This window comes from Balearica regulorum, chromosome 5 (assembly GCF_011004875.1).
Source record: "Balearica regulorum gibbericeps isolate bBalReg1 chromosome 5, bBalReg1.pri, whole genome shotgun sequence".
Lineage (NCBI taxonomy): Eukaryota > Metazoa > Chordata > Aves > Gruiformes > Gruidae > Balearica > Balearica regulorum.
This window is the reverse complement of record NC_046188.1, coordinates 59,032,919-59,054,347: the sequence shown is the minus strand read 5'-3', so window position 1 is coordinate 59,054,347 and position 21,429 is coordinate 59,032,919. Positions and strand designations below refer to the sequence as shown.

Sequence of the window (21,429 nt, the reverse complement as noted above, 5' to 3'; positions counted from 1 at the left end):
TTGTTAATGTAATTCCTGTTGCTTCAAATGAAATAAAAAGAAGTTACACATCAAAGTTTGTGAAAGGAAAATTGTGTCTATGAAATGTTGTTTCATTTTATTTACCTAACACAAAGCAGAGCACTAATGAAACAATTGCCTGTTCTTCCTAAATAGCTTTATTATACGTGGCCACATATAGTGCAAACACCAAGTGATTGAGGTGTATAAATAATGAGGAAGATGTGTTTTCATGTGAGTCCAGCAGATGAAACAAAGAAACTTGAGTAGTGAGAGAAACATACTGCTAGAGGTGATGTTGGTTAGATTCTGGGATGGTGTTCTCATGAAGTAGTCAATGCTCTAGCCTTGAGGTATTTTAAAATATTCTTGGGGAAACATAAAAAGTGTGTAGAAAGGAAGAAGCTTGCACGATCCAACAGGTCTTGTCTATCTCCTAATATCTTTGCTTACATAAACATTAGGATATTTCTACCTAAATCTAATTAAAATAACAAGAAAGATCAACCTGCATACAACATGTATCAGCTCTTGGGACGTCTGGTGAAATTTCAGAATTCCAACTCCTGAAACCTGGTGACTGATCTGTTGTGAAACTTGGTCAGGCGGGATTTGATCGCACTCTAACTCATAGTTGGTGGGATTAAATTCATAGACAGGAAGTCAGTGCTGGTTGCATATTTGTGGCCTGGAGAAATAATTGAATTTTTCTAGAAAAAATAGTCACAGTCCTTTTTAAAAATTTTAAGTATTGGACGTGAGCTGTTAGCAAAATGTGACTCATCAGTGACAGTGGACTTTGGTGTGTACTGTTAATGTCACAAAAACAAACATGTCTTTTGCTTCTGGGTTAGAAAAAGGTTTTAGTTTACCATTAGTAATACTGTTGGAATTTTGTTTAAAATTGAAACAATATAAATAAAATGTATTTATACATGAAGATAAAAGAATTTTTCCATGTTTTTTTGGTACAGATGACCCATGCTTATTTGGTATGCATTTTTTTCTGTGTATAAACCAGAAGTGTAGTATTCCCTCATGCTGCAGAAAAGAGATCTTTTTCTGCACGTGGGAAGAAAGGACAAGATGAAAAAGATATATATCACATTTTCATTTTATTAAGTCATCAAGGAAGACAGTTTGACGATCATATAATTGACATTGTCAAATTCACAGAGTTTGGATACTCTGTTTCAATTACATCTCTTTGCCAAGGTGGCGAAGTGTAGACTACACTGCATTTCTTGAAGGTTTAGTATGCAGCGTGAGTGGTGATCAATGGCGGGCACCAGTTTCAGCCTGTCCGCTGAGCAGTACGCAGAGGGAGCAAAAGCTGTCTTCCTTGCTGCTCCTCCATACCAAGTCGCAGTCCGAGTCCCCTTCTCCATCATCCCTCCCTTTTCAACTAAGGTGATCTAATCAACTAAGGCAGTCGAATCAAACGTTCTTTGTCGCATCCCTCAACCATTGCAGAACCTGAATGTGCAGATTATAATACAATTTTCTCACTTTCAGGGGATTTTTTCAAAATTCTGCAATTAAAGTTTTATCCTTAAACTGTATGTAATCATCTGTGTTCCCATACCTTTCTAAGGCTATTCTACCACATTACATAGTAGATGGTAATGCACTTGCAAATTTTTGTTAGTTGGCATTCAGAAGTGACCGTTCTGATCACCTTTGTTTGAATGAAGGAAGTGGCATAATAAAAATACACTATTCTGAAAGTAAACCCTGTTCTGTGTAGAAATGATGAATGGACTTCCGTATTTTGTAGACGAGCATTTCTTTAAATTGCAGTAGCCAGAGAAGTATTATTTTTCAGAATTGCAAGTATTTAATTTAGATTTCTGAGTCGGTTGTTGCTTTTAATGGCTTGATGTACACTTTGATAGTGCTGATCTGGTTCCAGAAAAAATAACCCAAATGCAGTAAACTGTCTCTCAGATTGGATGTATTACATGAAAATTGATGTTTGTCATTTAGCATAACAGTGAGATGCATTGGAGACTGCTTCATAGTTTTCATGTGACTAAATTATGTCATTCTTGGGAGGGATGGAGGGAAAAAATTACTATTATTTTTTAATGCTTGTAAGCCATCAAATCTTGAATAAAATTTCAGTTGGGTACTGATGCTAATTTAATTCTAGAACTTGTAATGAAATATCAGAGAAATATTTTGCAGACTAGTGCTAAATGAAATCCTTTTGGTATGCTATCGTTTGGCTGTTCATCTGCATGTCTGCCTATTTATCCTTTGTACTCCATATGCCTATATCTTTCTCTGTTGAGAAGAAAATAGAATTATATAAAATAGGAGAATTGCTTTATTCAGTGTTTTTAAAAGATTATCAAAATTTGCTAAATCATCTTATTTTTTCTTAACATGTTACAGAACATTTTTTCAAATCATCTTAGGAATTGTCCTAGTAGCGTTTTTGGAGATGAAAAATATGTTAGTCCATGTTTACTGGAAGTATTTTTCGTTTAAGGTTTTTTAAATAATCTTCAGGGTGAGTACAAAATTATGATTTAAGAAAAAAAATTTGAAGTTAATGATAAAATGTGAAACTGGAATATTCCATGTTAAGACACATTATAGAAATAATTGTAATAGTGAAGTATCTATGCTCTTTCGCATAGCATAATAATAAAGTGAAATTAATTTGAGTGTATACTTTCATAGTTGAAATGAATTACCAAGTTTGAGTAACAATTACGATAGACATTCAGTGGAAGAAAGCCTTTACTCCTTGAGTGCCTAAATAAATGATCACTCTACTCCAGAGCCTGTTAGGAGTGGAAAGGAATCCCAGTTATAAGGAGGACTTTCTTTGAACATTAAAGAGGCAGTACTAGAGAAATTCATAGTTTATCATATTTTAACTATTATCATCAAATGCTTTTTCAAGAGAGACCCAATCTAAGGTTAATGATGTAGCAGAAGCATTATAATTTGAAATGTGCTCTCTGTTGTATAGCATCAGCTATGAAGTCACAGAGAAGCTACCTAATGAAAAACTGGTGTGGAAATCTGTGATGATGGCTGAAGAGTTGATTCCATTTTTCTATCTTTATCAGGCAAATTTTACAGTTAGTATCAGCTGAAATAAGTGTAATATTTGTCCTACTGTATTGTGATACTCGTGGAAAATTTGGTACTAACATTATCCCTGTTACTTTATAACAAATAATATATAATAATATATTTGTGTAAATACCAGGGAATTGCATGAAATTAGTTCAATTAATTTTGAAAGGCAAAATTAGTGGGGTTTTTTTACGTTTAACATGAGTTGTCATTCTTAAATTGTATTTCTGCACAACTATGATTGGCCCAAGTAATTCTCATAAACATTAGCATGCTGTTAGCCTTCTATAAAGCTAGAAAGACTTTCTGTAACGCATTAGCTTTCTATACCAAAATATTTTCATTCTTACATCTAGTTACTATATTTCCTAAATGTTCTGTCTTATTCTGATGTGCTTTGGATGAAATCACTTCTACTTTAAAATTCTCCACTCTTGTATTACTAGCTTTAATTTAGGAAACTCCCATCCTGAAAGACTTCCTGTATTGTCTTGACAAGAAGTTTTTTCTGCTTCCATTAATTTTCTTCTTGTATCTCTATTCTGCCAGTTCTGATACTTAGACTATGGAAATATTTTTTGTGACTTAAATTGTATTAAATAAAATTATTTTAAATACAATGCATATTCTTATTTACATTCTCAGAATCCCTTAAATGTAGAAATACATTAAGTTGCCTGCTTAAAAAACAGCAAGAAGATGTCTGTATCATACAGTGGATACTATGGAAGAAGGTGAACCACAAAAGAAAATATATGTAGACAGACTTGAAGTGGTTCCTATTTTTTACATAACTCTTCTAAAACAAACAGCAGTGTATTTAAGGACATCACACAGGAGAGCAGAAAACTTTTTCTTTAGTACTTAAAATGAAGTAGTAAGTATGAAAAGAATATATATTAGTTCTCATCATTGGATTTTGATGTTCTTTCACTATTGGAGCCCTAATGCTTCTTCCGATCAGCAGAGATTGTAATGTTTCAACTCTGGATACCAGTGGCTTGTTAGGAGAGAGTGAGTAGTAATGCTGGTGAAAAGTGTAAAAGGACATGATACACATGCCCTGTTTGCAGGGGGTAGGGTTGGATGTTAATCCTTTCAGGTGATTCATATTTTGTAAGGAAAAAGTACATTTGTCCTTTAGATTGAGGCCGGTTCCTAGACTTCTGGACACTAGTGTAACTTAAAGCACCATGCAGTATGTTTACCATATAACCTAGATTTTTAAATCTTAATTTAATGTGTAAATTGCTTTTCCATATATCATCTTGTTTAACAATTCTTCATTCAGAGATCTTACTCATTTTGCACATACTCAAGTTTTGATTAAGGGTATTTTACAGTATTATCAAGTGTGTATATTAGCGTTATTTGCATTACTGGAAAAAGCTGGGAGCCCTAATTATGAAGCAGAACTGCTGGTCTTGCTTTTATACAAAAGAACACAAAGATGAAGATCCGTATCCTCAAGAGCTTACAATATGAATTTGAAATAAGTAATAATACTTGAAGCCAGGCAGTTTGAGGCACTGGAAGGAAGCTGTGGAATAGTATTAGTCATCATTATTGTTGGTGATTCTGTCCACTAGTAGGTTAACTATGGCTGAAGTTTTTATAGACGTGACATAAAAGCAGTGTTTTACTGAGTTTTGGGAAAGAATAATGTGTGGTTACTTAGCAGATGCTTATGAATATGAGTAGGGTCATGAAAGAGAACATTAAGGTGATGGTCAAAGTTCTGTCAATATTTCCAAACACTCTCCTGGTCAAGGGTTTTTATTACATTCATTATAAGTTCCTTTCATATAAAGATTATAGCTCAGTAAATTATTTTTGTAAAAGCAAACATACTTTTTAAGTTAAAACAGGAATCTGGGAGTTCTTGTTAGCTGTGACTGAGTGGTTTTGCAAGTATCGCTTGCAAACACAGATGCCAAAATGTCATCTTTGATCCTTAAGATTTTAATTAGTGTACTTTGATTTTTGAATGAATACATAATACATGTCTGTAGAACAGATTTTATTTCTTCACAGGTAAAGCGTATCTCATTTCCAAAACTATCTTTAGGTGAAAAAAATCTGGAAGAAATAAAACAGGAAAGTATAATATGACAGTTTAGCACTAACGAGAGGATTTTTTTAACATGTGTCTTTACAAGGAATTTTGGACATGAATTACTGTAGTAACTTTGCTCTATTGAAGAAGCTTGCTTTCCCAGAATGATAACATCATGAGAAACATTGAAAAGAACTTTGCAATCTGCAATTCCTTTACTTAAGTGGTTTGTGGGAGGAAGTACTTGGTCAGGGACAAAAAAAGGGAAACCCCCAACACACACACACACACACACACAATTAAATTAAGAAGTAAAGATAAATGTTGTAGTAAATGTTTAGTTCTGTAACTGAGGAACTGATCCACCATCTCCCAGAATAAACAGAAACCTTTCCATTGTATTCCCACAAGCACTAGATTACATAATTTGTAAATATTCCGGATTCTACTTGAACTCATTTTCTAGCAATGATACAGAACTCTGGTTTGACTAACAATTTTAAATTAGTTGTAGTCCATCTCTCTACATTGTTGTTATTTCTAGGAGGGATTACAGTGTTACAGAAATACAGCTTCATTTAGAATTTTCACTGTGACAGAATTTCTTGTGGTTTAATTAAAATTTCTGGTAAAGCTTCTGACCATAAAGCGAAGGAATGTAAATCTGAAGTAACAGAGTTCAATGCATTTTCCATATCCTTAAGTTCAACTTTACCTCCTGATCACTAACTCCTTATTCCAGTAGAATGGAGCTTAATTTTCTGCATGAAAATACTGTTCCTGTTATTGAATTCAGTTTCATTGGGACATTGTTATCTGTCATGATTGGAGCAACGTTATTTTATGTTTCCATTTCCGAATGCTTACAGTTGGTAAGGGAGATAAGTTGCTGATATATTTGTGTAGATTGCCTGCTTTTGTGTGAATTTCCATGTTGCCATTCCAGATACCTCATCAACAATTTAAACTGGACGTGACCAAAGAATTGGGGTGTCACAAATGCTTTCCTGTCTTATCATTTTCTCCTTCACTTATACACATTATTATTCTCCTAGTGATTCAAGCCCGGAACTGAAGTTCATACCTGCTATTCTTGTTTTCATCCAGAGCCCCGCTCCTTTATCCTTTGTTCCTCCAGTTGAAATTCTCGTTAGGATCCTCTTTTTTGCTTCCTCTGATTCATCACTGCCTTTTTGAACATGTGAATACCACATCAGCTCTTTGTCATTCATTCAAAACACTCCTGTCAATAAGAATTTACTAGGCAGATCTAGTAAGTCTCCTCTTCCTCATGCACAGCTCATGCCATATCTGGATCTTCTCATTTGGCAGAAGAGTTCCTTACAGCATCCTGCTCTGTAATGCACTTGCACCCAGCACCTCCATGATAATTTTCTTTGCCTGATGGTCAGACTGGATCTTTGTTTAATCTGTCAAATAACTTATCTCAGAGTGCAATAAATTCAGGTTTCTTGTCCTTACTTTCAGAATTCTTCATGATATTGCTCTTCCCGGTTTTGCCCATCCTCTCTCTTTCATCTTCTGAACCATGTAGCATATATAATTTGTATTACCAAGATGAGATCTACTACTGTTACAACTTTTTTTATTCCTTTGCAATTTATATTCTGTATTGTACCCTTATACCTTTCAGACTATTTTGGTCATCCTGTTCTTGAGCACTACTTAAATACTATTTTAATAGTTCCTTCAGATAAGGGAATGCTGTATATTGAGAGAACTTTGGAGAGAATTTTACCACTGAAGACAGAGAAAGCTGCCATAGGACAAGGAAAATAGTAATTAAAGAAATACTTGAATGAAGTGACAGAAGAACCTAAAAAAATTACTTCATTACCCTTTGGGGGGGATTACTTAGATGCTCTATTAAATTGGGCTTTAAGTTTCTTATTAGGTCATCAGTAATTCTAAGAACAACTATCTGAATATAAATTAAAACATAAACTTGTGAGATTTACAGGATTTCTTTGTTTCTGAGTGTGTACCTGGATAACAACTTTGTTGCTGGGAGGTCATTTTTGTGGATAGAGCCAATACCACCATTCCAATGCAGTCACACAGGTGCACAGCTTACTGCTGAGCCACCTAATGCCAAAGGATTACAGTGACGGTTTAGAAGATTTTCAAAATATCTGTGTCACAATTTCAAAAACTCTTCAGATGGGTTCAACACTGCAGCTGAAAATTTGTGAAATCTGTAACTTAGAACTAATAGAATTAAATCTTGGTGAATAGAGTCATGGTAATCTCTAGAATGAAATCAGATTTATTTTTTTAAAATACTTTAATGTACTGTAGACAGGGGGAAATAATCATATTTCTTATCCACTTTTTGGAACTTAGCCTTACGTAGAACTGTGAAGTTCTGGTATGCAAATGTCTTCTCTCTTTCTTTTTTGCAGGTTCTGAACAACCGTCATTCTAGATTATTTTAGTTTCCTTAGTGTGTTCTGCATATAATAGAAATTTGTAAATCTTTTTGTTATCTCTTTGGTGAAAGGAGAAGTATGTTATTGTGCATTACTTAATGTTACGTGTATCTTTGCATTAGCATAAATCTACCTGTCTTGATACATCTATATAGAATCTCTGAGGTATTCTGTATGGCTTTAAGTAATGTATAGTAAATTATACATGATCTTCAAGAATCTGAGATTAAAGATCATGAGTAGTTAGATGTTTAAGTCACTGTTGTCAGAAAATGTATACAATAAATAAAGCTTCATCCAGAATTATATCCCAATTTTGTAAAATTCTAGAATTCTATTGCCCTCTGCTGGTTTAGTGTACCTCTCTGTGATTTGGTAGTGCTGAATTATCAGTGAATTGGCCTGTCTTTTATTTTTCATGGTGAAATAATAGTCGATAATGAACGGCTTTGCTGCTCGCACTTCAAATTACTTAAATATATACACGAATCTTGAGTCCAGTCTTGTTTGGTGACTTTCTGAAGGTAGCAGAGGTGGCAAATTGGGGTTTTTGTTGCTGAGGTTTTCAAGTTGGAGGAGAAGTTTGATTTAGTATTTTGTCATCTTTTTTCTAAAGCACTAAAAATCAAAACTATTATTAATAATAATAACAATGGAAGCATCATCACACTTCTTATGTTTTGCTTTTATGACCTTTCCTTACATTTGTGTGTACAGTACATGTGCGTATAATTTTATATTTCAGACCAAATGGGAAAACCATTTATTGAATTGAATTTATTGACTCATGTTATCCATGCAGCACTCAGTCAGACTTGAAAATATATTTCATATACACTTATACTTGTTTGAGTATGTACACGCTGTGATAAATATTGATATATATGCAGTGTGATGCAGTGTTGTATGCAAGTAATATATAGATAGGCCTTAGTCCTGCAGGTCAATCTATGTAGGTTGATTCTGTGGGACTTCTCTGAAGTCCTTTTGAATTTACCAGGAATCTGTGTGGGCACAACACAGATCTGAATGTAGGACTGGCTCAAAGAATATGTTCCTGTGCAGAACTTGATTTACATTGCCTTGGGTAGGGGCAGCGTGTTGCCTACACTAAGTGGTACCTAGTCATGATATGCAATAGGTGGTAATTGACTGAATGTCTGTGTACACAGCTCCTAGATGGGGAGTAACCCTTTAAAGTAGCACTGTCACTATGTCCTGGATGATCTGTAAGCTTACACTTGCAGACTTCCAGAAGCAACCTTACCCAATATAAGAGAGGAAGTGCTGTCATCTCCTTTGGTATGCAAAGATGATCAGTGTGTAATTTCACAAATGTTGCAATAGCTTTCTCACAGAGGTCAGGCAGATAACCCATAACACTGTGATTCCTTGAGGAGCTGAGGAGGAAGCTATTCTTTGCCTTCAGCAGCAACCTCCTTCTCAGCTATCCTCCTTCCTCTTCTCACCAAAAATATCCAAACCAATAACCCAGGATATAAGTTGGAGATAGAAATCCAGTTTACTTCTCAAGTAAACTGGCTTTCTCTAAAAAATAGAATACTGTTGAGTTTGCCCCTTCGTTTCCATAGCCAAGAGACATGCAGCAAAACCCTGTCAGAAAAGAGCAGCCTCAGGTATATTTATATTCTGGTTTTTACTCTTTTTGGTTTGTAATTCTTTTTCCAACTTCACAGTCCATAACTGGATCCTTTGCTTTCCTAGAATAAACTTGCTTTCTTCTTTAAGCTTTTGCGGGGTAGAGGATAATGACTGAGTGATCAGCACAAAGCATGCTTTTCTTTTCCATAAACAAGCAATCTAAATAACACAGCATTATAGAGAAGCAGTCTGGGGACCTGCACCTCACAGTATGTTTGGGAGTCTTGGAGCTGGTGCACATTTTTTACTGAGCTACAAGTATAATTTTCAGAATCAGAAGTATTCAGTGTCAGGAAACAGAAAAAATTCTAGGCAGGTATTATCCAGTGCCACTCAGGTGGAAATAATGGAAAGATAATTCCTGAATTCAGGAAATTGCATATAGTCACACGTAACAAGTTCCAAATCTACCTTGTGTTTTCACAAACTGTAGAATGTAATTCATTATTTTGATATAGGTAATGTCTGTTTCATACATAATTTGGGAGGAGAGTGTTGGGGTTTTTTAAAGTGCCGTTAGTCTATTGAAAGAGCTCGGTGTCCTTTACAGAAGTTAACTCATTTTCTGTTGGTTGTTACAAAATTTACACTTCAATGCTCATTTAAGCTATCATACAGACAGCTGTAGAATAAGGACTTTATGACTTCAGAACTATTTTTATTATTTTCTTCTGGAGTCTTTTTTAAGCTGTCAGGCCTTAAATCCTCCCTTATAAGTAGGAAATTCTTCTGCTGCCTCCTAAATTCATTCTGTGTGACAGAAATTAATTATTGGGACAGGGAGAAAGAACATAAGTATCAGCATAGGTTAGCCGTCCTATGGAAAGATAGGTAAGATTTGTTTTATATATGTAGCATTACTTGATGAAAAACACTGAGCTACTGTTTTACTTACATTGGAGAAATCTTGAGCAAATTCTCTTGAATACAACAGTAAACATTGGAGCCCTTTTGATGTATTAGATTAGTTTCCATTCTAGTCAAATGGGCTGACTAAGCACTCCCAGGGTAGGGAATATAGACACTGTAAGCTTCATGGAATTCATATATTTGTACCAAGAGGATTTTTAATCCATGAATTTTGACTGCATAGGAAGTAGCAGTATGCTTCTTAACGTTGGTATTCATACTGCTTTTTTACAAACTAACCAAAACAAGCTGAGAATCCAAAGTGATTTTGCCCAAAATAACTGGCAGAGCTAAGCCTGGAACTCTTAAGTCCTGACTTTGATTCTGTGCTCTGGCCACTATCAGGGTTTGCCATTTGTTTCAACACGTGCAGGTGATGAGAAGGATAATGTTTATGATCTCTTAGCTTTTTGATGGATTTTCTTTCTTCCTTTTGTAAACAAACTATTTTTATTTTGCCTGGGAGTTACTGTCAGTGTTGATTTATGTCGTTACATTGGAACATAAATCTCCATAATTTAAAAATTGTGTTTTGTGCATGACTGTTAATAGTTTTAAATTATGAGCACAGGAAGAGCATCTAAAAGCCCCTCAGCTTTCCTGTCATGTTTGTCCCCATGTGAAAATCATCTGTCTCATTTTTATTTCTGTAACACTATTACTATGGGCCTAGGGTTATGAGCTGTTTAAACTTTCTTTTGGGTTTATGTCAAAGATCAACCCCTCTTTACCTAGTTTACACAATTACCTGATTTGGGCTGAGGCATCAAAGGCAGCTGGATAGGTTACTAGTCAAATTACTCCTTTGTGTGGCATTCACTGCACAAACCGGCATGAGTAACTACACCAACTAGGTAGGCTTGAATGGGCTTTTTCTCTCTTTCTTTTTCTCTTTTTTACTTTTCCTGACATCATACTCCCCTTTTTGCAGCTGTATTGTGACTGGCAATTACTGCCAGTGAAAAAAAATAAAGAATAAATCAAAGTAAAACTCATGATATGGCTTTAGCAGTAACTGTAGCTTTCAAGATGTGTTGTCCATATTTATATTCCATAATTTACCCATCATCCCCATTCCTCTGTAACACAAGTTTTGTGCTTCTGAATTTTGAGTTAGGTGAATGATTGAGCTGGATCCATTCTGTGGGCCCTGTGTTAATTACCACAGCTGAATAAATTAAGCTATTTTAAGCTAGCTGTATACACACCTGACAATGGTGAAAGATATGAAATGTGTACAGCTCTTAAAGAATAAAGATTACTGTAAAGGAGGTAGCTTTACAGGAGGATAGAGGTAATCCTTTTTATATTTTTTACAATTAAAAGACTCAATTTCATGTACTGTTAGTTGTCTTGCTAATTAACAGGCTTGATGTACTTGAGGTTTAGTGTATATTTTGTATGCCTGAGATTTTTTTCAAGGGATGCCTAGCAGTCAATACAAAGATCAGTAGGACACTATCCGAGCTGTCCTGTTCTGTGATTTAACAACTAGATCAAGCATGGGAGCCATTACTGTGTGATAAGTTATCATTTCCTGTGAGTTACATTAACTGCGTCACAGCTGAAACTTGGGAATCTGTTAAACAAACTGGTTATATTCTGTTTCAACCTGTATTGAATAAACAAAGTCACATTTAATGTAATTTGAATCTTCTACACATTTAGATTTCTTAACAGGTTACCAAGAAATTTTGATGAAATTCTGCATGATTAAATAAAAATTACATTTCTCTTTTTGATGGTTAATCATGAGAAGGTATTTCAACTGGGTAAATATTAGTAGTATGTCACATAGCATTTCCTCAAACGTACCATTTCAATGGACTTTGTCTTCAATAGGGAATGAATACATGGCACATTATCAGAACTTTTAGTTCATGATGTATTTGGAAGAACGTAGTGTGGAAAACACGGTTTGAAGAATTGCAAAACCAGAAATCTGTAAACCAAACTTTAAAATTTTCAGTTGTAATTTTTTAGCCTTCCACTTGAATCCTGCGTGCCTGCTACGAAGTATTATATGTACTGTCTGTTGTGTACAATTGTACAATTATAAATATTAAATCAAGTGGTATTTATGCTTTACAGGAAAGTGGTTTACAACATAATCGTTAAGTAAAATTTAACTTCTATATACAGTGTATATTTTGGGTATGGGTAGTATTCTGAGTGAAAGTCATTAAATAAGGCACCCAGTAAGGTACTCCATTCTTCAGTTCTACTGTAGAAATAAACATAAGCGGGTATTTGGATTACCTGCTTCTTTGCTCTATTCAGTATACAACACAAACTTTTCTGTGGCCTTTTTTTCAAAAAGTGAGAATGTATGATACAAGATTTCATTCTTCATGATTTGGGCCACTGAAATAAATTTCCTTTCATTTTATGTGGTTATCAAGAATATTAAACAACTCACTGGGAGACTGGTGCCACCTAAATAAATAGATCTACTTGAAAAAAATGGCCCATTCGTAATGAGTAATGCTGTAACAGTTCCGGTTTTGTTTGAGACCTTATAGGGATCCAGACCCTTGTGACTTCAAAGAACATACTCCATGTAGTACACTTTCAGGACCTGAATTTGGGTCATACAGTGTGGTAGATAACAATGAAGGGAACAATTTATTTAATCTTCTGCTGTTGCAACAAATGCAGCTTATTGGAAGGACTCAGTTGCCATTTACGATGATTTTAAATTTCATTACTGTAGTTCTGACTTTTAAATAAAAGGAGAAATAATATTAATCTGTTTGAATACTGATTTATGTGTTGTAGGACTAGGTTATTAAAAATACTATATTTTGTTGGTAAGGAAAATATTTTATATTAGAAATGTATTCTGTACTATCATCACAGAATTCTTCCTCTCGAGTCTCGTTTTTCTACTGTGAATCAAGAAAGCCATGCCTTGCACTGGCATTAGACTTTGTATACAAGCTTCCTCTATGTTAATTAATGGCACAAAACTGGAGATAATTTCTCTTTCCTATATTGCAGAACAAAAGATGGTATATATTGCATATTTCAGTCTGTACAAGTGATTTTATATATATATATATTTCAATACTCAACCTATAGCCTTTGAAGGAAATAAAATAATAGGACTAATTTGTCAATTTTGCATGTATCTTGCTTTCAGAAATTAGCACCTGGAGTTAGTCAGTTTGCTTACACCTGTGTACAAGACCATCCTATCTGGACTAACCAACAGTTTTGGGAAACAACCTTTTATAGCAATGTACAAAATCAAGTTCGCTCCCTCTACCTAACAGCCAAAGATGACAACCATGCAGTACTGTTGAGACAAAAGGTAGGAGAATATATTAAAGTAAATATCAAGGTAGTATTTTTATTCACATTTTAATGGTCTCCTAGTTATAGACAGCTAAGTTATGGTTTCTCCAGTTTTACGTATTTTTCTTTAATTTTCCCCATATTAAACAGCATACAATAACACGGAAAAATAACAGAAACTTACATTTTATCTGCAAAGCATCCTAATTTGATGTTGCTCTTATGAATTTTCAAACAATCAGTTTTTGTATAATTTTCCACACTTTAAGGTATATTCTTTTCCTGAGACTTTTAACTTATCATATAGCAATGTTATAAACTAGTGGCAGTCTATTACATGAAGAACCTAAGCTTAGCAGCAGCTCTAGTGCCCGGTGTTAGATTATTACCAAACCCTAGGATGATTTCTGTTGAATGACACTCAGTCTGCTTGATTAAAATTGGGCAGATCTTCCAGAGCACAACTCGTCTGTCTCTGCAGGAGGAAAGTACATCTGTAATACAAACATGAAAGTATAATGGGAAACCTTGCAGCATGCTAAAATATGATGTTGTTAAGAAGCACATACACATAGTAAAGAGCTATTTCTAATCTCTCTTCTTGTATGAAAATATCATTATCAACTATGTGACTGAAAAGTGTATGCTCCCCGACGTCATACAGCATTGCAGAGAGGAAGTAAAATGGGCAGAGATATTCTCAGAAATGTAGTCAGAAAGAGGAACTGAAAAGGTATGGCAGACATATCAAGGGTAAAGAGAAAAGGACTGTGGGACTGTGTATGGGGAGTCCCTTCCAATCCAACAGTAATTAAAGAAAAATGTCAAGAATAGTAGAACTTGGAAGCAGCTACTTTAACCCCTGCATGTGTTTATATGGAAGAATAGCTCAACTTTAACTTAGTATGGAAAAAGCATTTACAAGTTTCCTAGACCTTTAATAATTTAGCATCAGGTGTGAAGTCACTAATACTGGCTGCCAGGTTGCTTTATTCTATTTTGCTCAGGCTATAATATAGTTTGACTGTGTGCCATCTACCTACTTTGCTTCAAGCAAATGCTAGAATTTGACTCCGACATGTTAAAACATGAATGTTTCACCTGGTCTGGAAACTACTTATGTAAAAGCTTGCCTCACCTGAACATCCTAGAAATTTGGAGAATATCACCTGCATCAAGCAATAAGCTGCATGTTATTTCTCAATCTGATTTATGCTTGTTCTTATGTGAGCTAAGTGGATAAGCTATGGAGAGCAGCTATATTAAAATCAATAAACGACTCTGAAGAAACATGGAAGATTGTATAGCATAAAAAAGATCTAAAAAGAAATTATGTTATTTAAATCTGTCCACATTGTGCTACTTAACATATTTCAGTAAACTGCCTTCAAAGCTCACTTACTGTAATCATAACTCTTCTTAAACCCTTTCTCTTTTAAAATTAATATATAAATAACTGAAGAAGTTTAATAAACAATTTAATAAATACAGTTTCGACTAAACATTGTTTTTTAAGTTATTATTTCTTCTATGTCTTTATATTTCTTTCTATATGTCTTATAGGAGAGAAATTCCATAGGTTCAGACCAGGATAAGACAGCAATGGACCTGGCTGCTGAGCAGTTGCGGTTATGGCCAACTCTTACTAAACAAACACAGCAAGAGCTAGTCCAGAATGAGGAAAGTACAGTTTTCAGTCAGGCAATTCATTTTGCTAACCTCATGGTCTACCTGCTAGTACCACTGGATACAACTAAGAACAAGTTATTGAGAACATCGGCTACAGGTGACTGGGAGAGTGGAAGCAACAGTATTGTTACAAACAGGTGGGTACAGAAGTTCTGTGGTAATCAGTCAGGATGTGCCACAGTTTTCAAAAGCTTCTTGGTTTCAGGACTAATTCTAAATTCCAGATTATTTCAGTATCTTATCTTCAACTTCATTAATTAAGGAGAGCAGAAGCCTAACATGATTCCTCTTCAATAACGGAACTTAAACTGGAGTAATTTACCACCATTTAAAGGAAAAAAATTATTAATAATAAAATAAAAAATACATTGTCGCAGTAAGAATTTTTAATCTAGTAATGTACATGTTGAAGACAAACATGGGGTATGATGAGAAAGAAAACAGCAGCCCAAAACCTACTGAATAGGTAACCTGAAAAAAGCAGTGTATGAACCTACAATCAAGAAAGCATTTGTATAGCATCCATAAAATCATCATTTCTGTGCAACATCTGCAAGGAAGAAAGGCACTGAGGTCACAAAAAGCAGGATGGCTAAACCACTGTGGCAAAGATTAAATTACTAAGGAGGCAGGAGGAGCATAACTCCAGTTACATTTCCTAGCATGCAAATCCAGGACGTTTCATAACAAGCCTTCCTCCCTCTCTATTTATTGTCTTAATTATCACCTATGATCCATCAAATTTCCCACCTGATAAAATGGTAGAACACTACGTGAGAACACAGACATCAAGTAAAAGATAGGTAGGCTATCAGTATCAAAGTCCCCATGACTACTCATTTCTGCTGACTAAACACCTCTAAACTCAGGCATTAGGACATGCTCAGTAGAGAGATTGCAGTATATGTTGCAATGTATGAATCTGGCTCTTTAATATTAGACATTCAAAGTACACTTCCCACTGACTTGCTTGCATTTCCTGATAGACAAAAAACTTTTCTTATGGTCTTTCTAGCTTTTGAATGGTTTGCTCTGCAACCAAAATATCCATTTAATGTATCTTTCCGTATGTAACTAGTTATTTGTTTACCAGGTGTTGCAAATAATGTACTTGACTCTGTGAAGACAAGACATAGAGCTCACACCCAAGCAGTTTTTCTCTTGTGGGCCTGTCTGCACTGGACTCATGGAGGGAAAGTTCTCCATGCAGTTCTGATAGTGTTAATGACAGTGCTAATGAAAATATAGTGTAATTGTGGTACCGCTGTATGTTTTTACTAAGGTTTGTGTATTGTAACTAGAAAAAAACCACCACAGCTTGTCTGCCTCTAGCAAGGTATCATATATGCATTACCAGCTGAATTTTTCACACTTGAAATTTATTTACATCCATAGTATTGCAGGCAGTGTTGCAGAGAGTTATGACACTGAAAGTGGATTTGAGGACTCTGAGAACAATGACGTTGCAAATGCAGTTGTACGCTTCATCACCAGATTTATTGACAAGGTTTGCACAGAGAGCGGAGTTACACAGGATCACATCAAGGGTCTTCATTGCATGATACCAGGTAAGAATTGTGACCAAAAAATGGTTTGTAGTCTTTATTTTTTCTTTTTTTTTCTAGTGAGGCAAATGCATTTTTTAGTTTCAGTTACTTTCAGTGAAGTTAGGTGGTTAGTTTTCTTTTCTAGACTATAATTGCTGTTGAATTACAAATAATTATTCCTTTGCTGTTTAAATTTGAGAATTTGAGAATATCAGAGTTTTAATTAGATTGCAGCTTTCACATTATGTGAGACTTCATTTATGGTATTGCTGCTTTACAGGCATTGTAGCCATGCACATAGAGACCCTGGAGGCTGTCCATCGTGAGAGTAGGCGGCTTCCACCAATACAGAAGGCAAGTATTATGAAACATATTTGTATTCTTTACAAGTATTAGAATCATGCAATTTAGTCATCTTTTCCCCCCCTCATAATTTTAGGAGGAAACATCAAAACATTGAAAGAAAATTTCCACCAGTGATAAATAAAGTGCTTGGCTTTAGTCTCATGAAATACGAACTTATGAAACTACTAGAGCCAAACTTCTGATCATAAACAAGCTGTTGCATGCCCACTGTTTTTTGAGACCCATTTCTCTTAGTTGAGTCCAAACTCCATTTGCCTTCTTTGGACTCAGTCTCATAACAATTTTGTTTTCAAGCTTTTTAAGCCAAATATTATAACTAGACTGAGGTATAACACTGGTATCGCCATTACACGTACACTTTCGTTTATTTGCATCAGCCCAAAATACTACGACCAACTTTACTGCCAGGAGAAGAATTTGTTTGTGAAGGTCTCCGTGTGCTACTGGATCCTGATGGCAGAGAGGAAGCTACAGGAGGACTGCTTGGAGGTCCTCACATCCTCCCTGCTGAAGGAGCTTTATTCCTTACCACTTACAGAATTATATTTAAAGGCACTCCTCATGATCAACTGGGTAAGACAAATTAAACAGTAATAACTGTGGTCCTTCAGATAGGCCAGACTTTGAGCTGGCCTATCCACCTATTCAAGCATCAACGTAAAAATGTATATACTTCACAGTAAATTTTTTCATGTTGATCAGATAAGAATAATCTCTTAATATAAGTTTTTATCACTAGATATGACAATGATTGATTTTGATTTTGCATTTAACTTAACTAGAACTTATTTCTTTAGATGAGGCATTAGGTGCCAAATGTTTGTTTATTCCTATGTATTGTTAAATATTTAGAGTACTGTCTCCAGTAATTTATGTAATATAATATCATAATATGTACTTGTCTTAGAGGAAACTTCAGCAGACTGTCACATGGTATTATGGGCTTTTATGGACTACCTAAATTTGGAGACAGAAAATAAGGGCATTCCTGACCATACTTCAGTAATTTCCATAGACTTTCTGTTTCAAATGGACAAAATGCTTAGTATCTTCATATCTCAGTTCCGTCTGTAAAGTTGGTCTAATAATGCTGCTTTACAGAGCAATGTTTGTAAGCCTCTTCACCACTAAGAGAGAACATATATATTGTGTGAGATCTGCAGCTTCCACGGCATTTCAGCCACTGGAAGTGTATTAAATGACAAATATTCATGAGTTAGTATTCTCCCTAAAATGTTTATTAATAAATTCAGTATTCTTTTTAATATGTAATGGATATAGCTCTTCTCAATATAAAATTTCATATTTTGACATCTGCCATTTCTAAGCAGATTGTCATTTAGAAGTATAAATTTATTGTGGAAAGTTCATGGTCATATGTAGAGATATCAGTGTATATTATTCATTGTATAATATTGTATAATGCAATATGAAATTTGAATAATCTTGAAACTGTTTCTTCACCCCCTACCGACCTAGATTTTGGGGGTGCATTTCCATTGTGTAGAAAGACTCAGAAAGAAGGAGAATATTTTTCTACTCAACCCAGCTGAAATTAAGCAGAAATTCAGATTACAAATAATACTTTAGGAATTCACCAACTTTTTGGATATTTTGCCTGAAATTAATTCTGTACTGTTATTTTCATGTTGCTTTGCACTTACTCATTCCTATCTATTAAAAGTACAATGTGCCCAAACCAGATCTGATTCTGTCATCTAAGAAGTAACTGTAAATACAATTTTATGGTCCTCAGTTGGAGAGCAGACGGTGATCCGGAGCTTTCCTATTGCATCCGTTACGAAGGAGAAGAAGATCACTATACAGAACCAGCTGCAGCAGAGTATGCAGGAAGGACTGCAGATCACTTCAGCTACCTTTCAGGTGAAAGGAAGTTTTGTAAAAATTTGTGTGATGACGCAGTCAGCTCTAAGTACTTAAGAGCAGCACTTTGTCCTGGTATTTGTGAAGAGTTCAGTTTTCTGCCCTATAAAGTCAATAGAGAATGCAGTCCTCTCATAGGAACCCTGGCGTTTCTTGGCCCGGTTGATATTTACAGAGGGTTGCCGTTTTCATATTTGATTTCTTTCACTCCTTTCCTCACCTTTCTATTTTGGATCCAGTAAAGGGCTATTTTGAATCCAGAATCTCTTAATGTGAGTAAGTAGAGGCCTAGGCAGTCCAGTGGAAACATGCTTTCTCTCCCCTCCAGCTACATGGAATGAATATGAAAAGCAATAAATATTGCTTTCTTCCCGAGACTTGTCACTTTACCAGCTTCCTCTAAAAATCCGTGGCTGAAAGTCATAGTCTCACACGGAAGCTGCATTTCCAGGAATCTTTAGCGTAGCCACCATTGGCCAGAACCAAAGAGCTTCTATATGACTTGCACAGATCCTGGTAGTTTCCTGTCTTTAGGATGCACCTCAGCATGTTCAGCAGAAGCACGTACTGCAGGATGATTGACAGACATGGACTTCTAAGAATTAGGAAGCATGAAGTCTCTGAAGTCTTCCCTAAATGTTTCTTCTTGGTGGTGATCTTAACTGTGGTCAAACCCTAAGAGATGGAAAATTGAAGGCAAAGAATTTTATATCATGGACTGAAAGTAGACTGCAGTAATTCAGATATGAAATATTTTGTTGGGTTGGCTGAGTGCATATTTACATTGAGAACAGTAACTCTAACATTTGAAAATATAATAAAATAGATCATCAGCATTTTACTAGTTCCTTACATTAATGGACGTTATTTAGCTAATCATCCTTCAATATGCTATTCAAAAGCATAAGATTATGAATACAAGTCAGTAAAACAACCACAAGGAAGTTGTTCTTGTGCGTTTTTGGGAGGACTTCATGAAGACTTTTATTTTCCAGAAATCTTTTTACTGGAATAGTTAGCATGCTTCAACAATGTGCTAAATACAGACACAGCTCAGTGTTTTTAGTGCTGGAGTCTGGTCAAACATCATCTTTGCTTTTGTTTAGCATAGTTTTGTATTAGGTTATGAGAACAAAAACAATCAGCAAACAGTTTACTTTGTTCCCTTTGTAACAGAGTTCAATACAGTATGAAATAGCCCCTCCTCTTTGCTTATTAATTATGACTTTCAGAAGGTTTTGGCTGCAGTTATGCTTTTTAATGTCTTTAAAACTTGCAATCAGTGTAAACCCTAAAGATTCAAGAGTTTCTTTCAAGGAGGTCCTAGAACAACAGAGTTATTAGTCATTTGGAAAGTATTTACAAAACAAGTGAAATTTAAAAAGCAGTGATGAAATCCACCTTCTAGATAGCAAACAAAAGACATTCAAAAGGTGTATAGGTATGCACTCAGAAATAGAGCTCTAGGATATTTCTTTGTTTGCTTTTTCCACATTCTTAAAGTTCTTTTGGGCCCTTTTACTGATTCCCTATTTTCTCTCTTTCTTTTTTTTCCTTTGTGTCATTTCTCCCCTCCCCCCCCCAGTTGGTGACTGTCATCCTTTTGGCTGAGGATGATGGGATTCCCCCCCCCCCGCCCCCAAAACCTTTGAAAAAGCACTTTTAGTGGGGTGGATGGATCAGTGTTGTATAGCACAAGGTTAGTTTCTTTTTAAGGATCAGACTTCACTATTATATTTTCATTATTAGCAGTTTTCTATACTTTGCAAGGTGAGGCAAAAATTTGAATGACTAAGTAACAGAAGTGTAATGGTCGTGATGTATGAATGCTTGCTGAAATTGTTGGTTTGATCAGAGTCTTTGAAGCGCATTACCAGCTTTAGTTCCCAGTATATGGGCAGAGCTGGCAGAATATTTCCAAGCTAAGCTGTCCCATGTGACTAGTATTTGAACTATTGTAGACATCTTAGTGCCAGCACTACTACTTGGATTTACCAAAATATTTTGTGTTTGATACTATGAGAATTCCAGATGCTTCTTAGTGAAAATACTTTAGTATTAGGATGTAAAGGTAAAAATTAAATAAAAAAATAATAAGCTGTGTAATATCCCTCAAAATGTACATATATTTGTATTTTCCATTGGACATAGTACTGCATAAATATGGGTATTTTGCTAATATATTTTAGGGTCTTTCAATTGCTTTAATTCTGTATTTTTTTTCCATTTCTAACATGTCATATCTTTAATATGCAGTTAATTAAAGTAGCATTTGATGAAGAAGTAAGTCCTGAAGTGGTGGAAATATTTAAGAAACAATTAATGAAGTTCCGTTATCCTCAATCTATCTTCAGCACTTTTGCATTTGCAGCTGGGCAAACAGCACCACAGATAATTTTACCAAAACAAAAAGAAAAGAACACTTCATTCCGGTATAGTCATTCTTCTTTTATTACTGGTGTCCTTGTTTAGTATT

General features: G+C 35.1%; 1 protein-coding gene across 8 annotated transcripts in view; it reads left to right on the top strand.

Annotated features, from left to right (window-relative positions):
- Positions 1-21,429, top strand: part of SBF2 (SET binding factor 2) — a 266,637-nt gene that overhangs the window by 195,986 nt on the left and 49,222 nt on the right. For all 8 annotated transcript variants that reach the window (XM_075755159.1, XM_075755155.1, XM_075755156.1 and 5 more), the window contains 7 exons: positions 13,313-13,483; positions 15,031-15,293; positions 16,552-16,724; positions 16,984-17,057; positions 17,447-17,642; positions 18,826-18,953; positions 21,210-21,385. In XM_075755159.1, the coding sequence (XP_075611274.1) occupies positions 13,313-13,483; positions 15,031-15,293; positions 16,552-16,724; positions 16,984-17,057; positions 17,447-17,642; positions 18,826-18,953; positions 21,210-21,385 (1,181 nt within the window). The remainder of the gene's footprint in view (positions 1-13,312; positions 13,484-15,030; positions 15,294-16,551; positions 16,725-16,983; positions 17,058-17,446; positions 17,643-18,825; positions 18,954-21,209; positions 21,386-21,429) is intronic.